The sequence below is a fragment of the Aethalodelphis obliquidens genome, unplaced genomic scaffold, assembly GCF_003676395.1.
Source record: "Aethalodelphis obliquidens isolate GAN/ISIS:26980383/991018 unplaced genomic scaffold, ASM367639v1 scaffold117, whole genome shotgun sequence".
Classification (NCBI taxonomy): domain Eukaryota; kingdom Metazoa; phylum Chordata; class Mammalia; order Artiodactyla; family Delphinidae; genus Aethalodelphis; species Aethalodelphis obliquidens.
In genome coordinates, this window is record NW_020838061.1 from 448,626 (window position 1) to 457,320 (window position 8,695).

Below are 8,695 nucleotides of genomic sequence, written 5' to 3' on the forward strand. Positions count from 1 at the left end.
CACACACACACACACACACACACACACACACACACACACACACAGCAGGACCTACTTCAAATGTACAGATATAAGTTAAAATCCAGCAGCAAAATCAGTTACATAGAATGCCTCCAGGGCAATTCAGAAAACATCTCTATTATCTACAAAAGCCAGTTTAAGCTTAGCTCTAAATCTCTCTCCCATTCAACTCCCTTCCCACCTAAAAACAAACAAAATAAAACAATATAGACAAAGAAAAAAAACTACTATCATCAAGAACAGTAAATAATCTTTAGAAATACCATAAATGTGTAAATATTATACTGCAAATTCTGACAAAGTACTAAAATGTAAGACTTCAAGATTCGAAGTACTTACCAGATCCTGAGAACTGCTGCTAAAGATAATGACAGCATCCACCAAGACAGAAATAACAAGAAGGGAAAAAATCTTATACTTCCCTCTCAAAATTATACATGAGAGAGACTGAGAGGGGTGGTACTGAAACAACAATATGGCCTGAGAAAGCAACGGCACCAAGTCAGGCCTTATTTTGGAATGGTGAGGTAATGATTACCTCTCGATGAAATAATCAAGGTAGGGAAATATAGAGGTCCTGCCCTGAAGGAACTGACCTGAATATTTCCAGACCAGGCTGGTTCAAAGGAAGATAGTCTTGGAGAAACTGGGAAGGCACCAGTGGTGGTGAAGGGTCAGGGCCCTGTTGGCCACTCCCCACTTTCCAGTCCAAATAAACCTGGTGAAAGTATATAAGAAATACAGATGTCCCTGTTCTCTTTTCCACATTCTAGAAAGAAGCACCAGTCACTATTTTCAGCACAGCCCTCTGCACTGGGGGCTGCTATTTAAGATGAATATTGATAAAGCAAAAATTACAGGCCTGAGCACCATTTTAAAAGCACTGAAAAACTTTTTAGCTAGTAGTAAGTGCATTCACCATTAGTAGTAAAGATTTTAAACATGCCAAGCATAACCAGAAATCTTTAGAGTGGCTTGCTCTTGTTCAAGACACTATGGTGGTGCGGGGATCATTTTAGCTTTCTATCTCCCTATGCTGCAAATATCTATTTATATTTGTCCAGTGGCTAGCATAGACCCTTTTATTGGCAGACAAGCATTAAATATCTGTTATATTGAATTAAGTCCTACCACAACACTCCTAATTTCTCTTACTCCCCAACATCTAATCAGTTGCCAAACTATTTTAAGTCTGCAAGGTATCTCCCATCAGTCTTCACCTTTTACCCCTTCTGTCCTAGTTTAAAAATCTCATTACTACTTCCACTGATTAATATTCCCTACCCTCAGTCTCTCCCCAACTCCAATCTATCCTATACACTGCCATCCATTATCGCCAGCATAGGTCTGGTCATGTTATTCATGAACTCAAAAATCTTCAGTAGCTCCCATTTACAGAACAACACTGAAAGCCCTTAAACTAGCTTTAAAAGCCCCATACAATCTGGGCCTTGCCTACCTTTAGATGAATACCTCATCTCACACTATATCCCCATTCTCACATCACAGACATATCCTAGCAATATCAGATTCCTCCTTCCTCCAAGAACACCTCCATGCCTTTGTTTATATTGTCCCCATCCACCAGAAATATGTTCCTTTAATCTGTCTGTGAAAATATAATCCACTCTCCAACGCCCTGCTCGAATTCCACCTGTTTCACAAGGCCTTACTAGATCCATCCCTAAACCACCACCACAACCACCCCATTGTTGATGGTCTTGTGATCCGTGTAATAGCAGTTTCTGTGTATGTCTATCTAGCCCACGTGAATGTAAACCCATGGGGCTGGGATGGGATTCAGGATGTTATATCTTTAGACACTTCACATTACAATGCTATGTACTGCACTGCCTTGTACCAAATAAACACTTCATGAATTGAACCAATTCCTACCATGACAAAAGTTTAGAATAGGAAAAAATAAATGTCAGTGAAACACCTCACTGGCCAGTTATAACAAATTAAATTATTTTTCTCTCTTTATCCCCCAAAGTAGTCCTAAATATGACTTCATATTTCATCCTTAATCATCCTGTGATTACAAATGTGATCACCATACTTAAATGAAATAATCAGATCTACGAAGGAGGTCTTAAGAAAAACTGCTCATAAAAGGGAAAGCTGGAGCTATGACCATGGCTATCTAAATCCTAAGATTTTAACATAGTTGACAATAATTCAGAGTTTAGGGGCAGAGCAAGGGGCATGATGATGACTGTGGGGAAAGAGAAGGAACTGGAGGCCTACTATGTGCAAAGCACCTTGCCAAGTGAATTAAACACAGTACAGTATTCAGTTTTTACATAACAACTCTTGAAGATGGTTCTTCTCCCATTTACAGATGAAGAAATTGAGGCTCAGAGAGGTTAGGTAACTTGCATTGGGCCACATAGCTAGTATACGTTGGAGGTGAGATTGGAACCCAGATTAAACTGGCCTCCAAAGCCCATATTCTTTCCCCTATTACTACAGGGTCTCATGAAGTTAATTAAAACTAGCAGTTTTTCCCAATCTGACATATATTTGACATCCTAGTTAAATTTTTAGAGTCTGTGGCTTTAGCTCCAAACTGTTTTTAGCAGTGAACTGTATTATTTTCAAAGCTAACTTCTTAAACAAAAGCAGTATTGCTAAAGAAATAAGTACCAATTAAAATTTAATATAATATGATGATATGATATAATATACAATTTGAAAACTCTATAGTAAACTCCATCAGGAACCAAGCACTCCCTCACCAAAACACAAAACGCACAAACCATGTACATGGCACTACCTCATGAAAAGTCCACTTTACTAAAACAGGCTATTCTTAATGACCCTTGTCCAGGAATGACCAATACCTATCACACCTCCTAATTCTTGCTTGAAACCTCTGAAACATTTTCCCACAGGACAATTTTACAAACAGTGATTAGGCTCTTCATCATTATACCTCTTCCCTGATCCTGACAGAATCCAGGCAACAGGTAAAATATGGCTGCCTGAGGGTTGATACCCTTTGAAGTCCTTATTCCCAGTAGACCTAATTGAGACAGTCCCTGTAAGAGTTCTCACAACCAAAGCTTCTTGCTTATCCTATTTCCCCTCTCCCAAGAACCCTCTTCTCAGGAGTCAATAGAGCCCATATTTCCATTTTTCAGGCCCATTCTCCACCTCTCACTGGAGCCAACCTAATTCTTGTTTGAAACCTCTGACACATTTTCCCATAGGACGATTTTACAAACAATGATTAGACTCTTTATCACTATACCTCACTATTGTGCACTGGTCTAAAAATGTAACTATCCTTAATAATTTTTTCCTGTGAAAAAATATGTTGAGTCTAAACAACCAACTCTCACACTTCTGAATGATAATTCAAAGGTTAACAGCTGCCCATGAAACAAGACAGGTAAAAGATGTTGAAAAACACTCCACAATATATAATAGTGTATATAATCTTTAATTTTACCAAGATTTAACACACACAGAAATAGACATTAAAGTTTCCTTTGACATTAAAGTTAACAGATTCTTACTTACATTTTCTTTAAGGACTCCAACACATTTTCAAAAAATATATTCTACAATGAAAGCACCCTTAGTCCTAAAAACTATCACGATTGAGGGCTGCAAAGCTCATGCTCAAGGTTAACATTTCTAAAGCCAACATCAACAAACATGTAATTAAAATAAATATAAATTCTGGGAAGTAAAATTGTTTCCTTCTTATCAAAAGAATACCATTATAAACAAACATCAATAACAACAACAACAACAACAACAACGACAAAACCCTCTTCTAAGTACTAAGCAGGTCTAAGCAGATTCAGATGTAGCATTTAGTTTTCACCAAGAATATTTTTAATTAAGTCACTTGCAGGGTTAAATCTAACCAATCATAACTGTTTTAGACAAAGAAGGCAGAAATACTATCTTTACCACATTACCTTCACCTTTCGTTTTACTTCATAGGGATTAACAATTTCCACTCCAGTATTTTTCCAAATTGCTGAGGTAGAGAGACCCATTGTTAAATCTCTATAATACCTAAAACATACTGCAAACAATAAAAAAAACCATATGCAGTAATTACAATTTAAAACATTTCTACATTCAAAGTTAACAAAAATAATGAGTAGGCATGCGAAAGCTCCCCCCCATCCCAACCTTATATCCAAGCATTTAACTGTTTTTATAAACCAGATGCCTGGAACTACAAGTCAATAGATTACATACATAAATAAAACAAAATTCCTCTCCCCTTGAATAGTCTTCTAGAAAATTCTTGCAACTATGAAACATTCCAAGAAGAAATAAACCCCTCTTCATTTATCCCATTCTTAAGAGATGTAGAATATTAAAATGTACTTAGGAATTCCTTATTGTACTAGTAAAATATTTCCTATAAGTAGAGAGGGTTCAACTTTAGACTCCTTCCATGTTTCCACTACATTTCTTGTTAAATGTTATTCTGGCATGTAACTTTAACCCCAGTTCACTTGGAAATTTGAAAAGAAAAAAGAACAAGTTAGACAGCAGTCCAACGTGTATTTTTAAGGATGAAGCAAGTACTTCAAGACAAATTTGCACCTCGAGATGTGGAGGCTTGCAAGTCCTACCTCAAAATATCCTACTGTGAATCAATTTGGCATTCAGTATTTTTAGGTCTGTGATTGTGATGGTCTCTACTGTACTACTAGGCTGTCAATGATTAGGTTATCAGAAAAATATCTGACTTTCTATCCACAAAGTCTCGTTTTTGTGTTTAAATGTCTCTTGCTTTAATAACAAGAACAACAAACAACAAAGCAGCAGTAATAAAAACAAAGTACCTGTGCACATCTAAGTTCTCACTGTACAGCTGACCAAAGCCCAACCAGAACAGTTTCACAGTAAGAAGAACGGAAAAGAGGCGAACCAAAATACTTCGGTTGAACCTCGCTGTCTTACCAAAGATTGGTCTCATAAGGGCTGGGGTTTACTTTGCGTGTTCTTTTACTGACCAACGGGGCGGGGACAACAGTTGGGCAAGGGAGAAGGAGCGGGAGGAAGAGGGCAGTAGAATTCAGGGGACCGCAAAGGAGGCTGCAGAACATCACCTGAATGTAGATAAAGAAACCTCGCCTCCAGTTAATCTCCACTTAGGTTGTTACAAAGAACCACAATAAGCCACAAAGAAATGAGAAAAGTAAGGAGCACTCATCCCTATGTGCATATCTCCCCAGAGTTTGTCACTCTGCTGTGTTTCTGTTGCGCTGGGTTCCTAAGGCGCCCGGGGTTCAATAGAGAGCTGCAGTCAGCAGCTGTCCCCCAAAATGTTCCCAACTAGCAAACTTGGCGCAGCGTAGAAAGAGGGACACGCGGAGCCAGGCGCGGCACCTGGCGCCTCCCCCAGTTCCACTTCAGGTCGCAAAGTGAAGAAACTTAGTCACAACTCTGGCGTGGCCCGCGAGGCAGTCACTCCGCCCGAGGCCGAGCCCGGGCCCGGGCTGCACTCACTCCCAACTCGAGAGCCCGCCGCCCAGTCCCCGCCGGCTCCCAGGCGAAAGCTCGGTTTGGGCAGAGCGTGCTCCGCCGCCCCGCAGCCTCAAGGAGGCTGGCCTGGGCACTTCGCTTCCCAGCCCCACGCCCCTTCTCTCTCGGGCCCCCGGCAATGGTCCTGAGAGAAGGAGGGTGGCAGCTCCAGCCCCTCTTGGCCACCGCACTAACCTCGCAGCTGCTTGCGCTGCCGCCGAACAGCTCCATTTCTCGGTCCCAGAGCTCGTCTTGAGGAGCGAACGGTAGCATCGCCCCTTCAGGAGCACTCGAACAGGAGCTGCCAACCGCCCGCGCGGCCGCGCATCCCGTCTTTGGAGCTTGCCTGCCACTGCCGCCGCCGCTGCCGCCGCCGGGATCCCCAGCCTTGCCTTCTGCGACAGCTGCCCTCGCCGTGGGGTCCCTCAGAGACTCGGAGCGAGGGGTCGCCGCCGCCGCAGGCTGCTGCTCCCCATAGAGAAGACAACTCTGTGCTGCCTCTCCAAGAGCTGCCGCTTGGCTCGTGCTCACCACTGCCGCCGCTGCAGCCTCCGCGACAGTCGCTCAGCGGTGACTCCCCCCGCGGCCACCCCGCTTCCTCGGGCCCCCTCCCAGCTCCCAGTTCTGTCAATATGGCGGCAGCGGCGGCTTTACCTGTGCGGCGCCTGGAACCCCCCACCGCGGCGGCACAGCAGCGTCACCCGAACGTCAATGGAGATTCCCCAGCCTGGGGTGAAGGGGGGGTGGGAAAGAGGGGGTGGGTGGGTGTGGGAGACGGCGTGGTGGGGGGTGGGAAAGAGGGGAGGGGGGCGTGCTGGGCGGGGGAGGCGGGAGAGGAGTAGTAAAATCCTCTGCTAGCTCCTCGGTAAACCTGCCCTCTCCACGGAGCATGCGCGGCGCTGTTCACACATGCTCAGCAGGCCCTCTCAAGTCTACCGAGCAGTCTTGCCGGCGGGAGGATTCCCAAAAAGGTTGGGGGAACCGGGGACCCTCCTGAGCGTTGGAGGGGTCAGTGTCAGGGGAGGACTCCAGGAATATCTGCTTGCCGGGCTCGCAAAAGCAGGCGCCTTATACACCCAACCACGCCCGTTTTGGTACTTAGTGACAAATACTAGGGCGGGGGTTTTAATCCATTTTACATTATCCTCCTAGAAGCTGGTGACAGGAATAAAATCCTTTTAAGATAAATCAATACACCTGCGCTCCCTAACTCCCGGCCCCCCGCTTGTTCCGCTCACGGTGTTGGTGCTTACGCTGGTTGTCTTCATATTATTGATGACACACAATGTTTCCAGTATTCACATACACCACCACTTATTGGACTCTACTTGTGGCAGTAAAGGCAGAATGTATGAAGTTAACCTCACCTCCACCCCGCTCTGAGTATATTGGACCTATAGTGACAGTAATTATCATTTTTCTCTCTTCTCCAAATCAAACATTTACTGCTTTGCTACTCTAAGCCACACGCTGTACTAGGCGCTAGCAATTTAACTGAGATAAAGGACAGCCTCATACACGGGAGATGATCAAGATCCTGCTCATGGAAATACTTCAGAACTTAAAGTTAAAAAGTTATTCCATATTTGACACTTAAAAGAACTTAAAAAGCAACTGTAACAGCGACTAAGCCAGCTCAGTATCTTGGAGAGGTTTCTAATGGTAGACATAAAGCACCCCCTCCCACCTACTACACCTAGGGCTGTGGTGCTGTGCTCGCGGAAAACGTTGAACTGTGCCCTCTATTTATTTCACCATCTAGTGTCCAGCGTTAGCAAAGTAAAGCGGACCACAGAGATTGTCCCTGAATCGCAAACAAAGACCACTAGTAGGTCACTCCCACCTACTCTGCTTAAAATTCCAGGGAGAAAGTGAGCTTTATGAATATGATTCTGTGAAAATGAAAGTTTTGAAAGTAGTGGGGGCATGGGGCTATAAACAGTGAAAATATGTGAGTGTGTGCGCTGAACTGACAACGGTCTTAGGCCAATGCTTCTGAGATTTGGATATCATCTTTTCTTGCCTACTCAAAGGCTTTGTTCTGCAATCCCCCACCCGCCCCTTTCACAACATCTATTTTCCTCCCTTTACTGGACATTTCCCAACAACAAAAAACATGCTGTTACTGACTTCAACTTGCTGGACCACTCATTAGCATTTGATGCAGTTCATGACTCTTTAAACATTTTCTTCACTTGGCCCCCAGAACAAAACATTGTTCATTTTCCTCCTCCATCATTGGCCATTTCTTCTCAGTGTCCTTTGCCAGATCATCCTTCGCCTTCCTAATCTCTAAAAGTTGGAACTTCAGGGCTTAGTCCTTGACCTCTACCTTCCCCAACATTCTAGGCATTTCCATATCCCATCCTGTTCCATGGCTTTAAATCCCATCTGTATGCTGAGGACTCTCAAATTTTACCTCCAACCATAAACTCTTTCTTGAAATCAAGACTTGTACATGCAACTGCCTATTCTGTTTGGATACCTGGTAGGGATCTCAAACAACCCATTCAAACTGAATTCTTGATTCGACCCTAACCAACCAGCTCCTCATCTAGTCTTCTTCAGAATAATTAATGACCTCCACCATCCACTAGTTTTTTGCTCAAATGTCACCTCAGAGTCTTTCTATGACCATCCATTTTAAAACACCATCCCATAACTATCTAACCTCACCCTGCTTTTTCTTCATAACACCAATCAACATGTGGTATATTATTTATTTATGTATTTATTCCCTCCAGCACCTAGCACAATAATTGGAACATAATGAGGCTTAGTAAATATTTTCTGAATGAATGAATTTGTCCTTTGCTCTTGTTTTATGCATTTGATAAATACACCACATCAACTATATTAAGGAGCTTCCTCACTATGAATGTATTACTCTGCTTCTATATACAATTTAACCTTCATATATGTTCATTCATTCAACATTCCCCTTAGCATATAAACATATATATGTCTCTCTTATTAAAAAATTAATGAAAATCCCTTCCTCAACTCAATGATTTTAATAGACTCCCATTTTTCAAATCTTCCATCAGTTAACAAGTCTTTTTTCTTCTATCTCAAATATTTTTTCAATGTCTGCTCTATCCCACTGCCATTGACTCAGTCCACCTTGTAAAATATTTACTTGAACCAATGATAACAATGATTCCTCTTAACT

The 8,695-nt window shown here is 42.7% G+C and overlaps 1 protein-coding gene across 5 annotated transcripts in view; it reads right to left on the reverse strand.

Moving 5' to 3' along the window:
- The window catches only part of RPS6KA6 (ribosomal protein S6 kinase A6), a 171,442-nt gene extending 165,099 nt beyond the window's left edge, over positions 1–6,343 (reverse strand). Inside the window, exon 1 of one of the 5 annotated variants that reach the window (XR_003431008.1) lies at positions 3,957–4,060. Coding sequence is in view for 4 of the 5 variants with exons in the window: in XM_027097887.1 (XP_026953688.1) it covers positions 3,957–4,037 (81 nt within the window). In the remaining variant the exon portion in view is untranslated. Of the gene's footprint in view, positions 1–3,956; positions 4,066–5,718 lie in introns of those variants that run through there. The other 4 variants (XM_027097885.1, XM_027097887.1, XM_027097883.1 and 1 more) reach the window with 4 other exon arrangements.
- Positions 6,344–8,695: the final 2,352 nt, after the last annotated feature.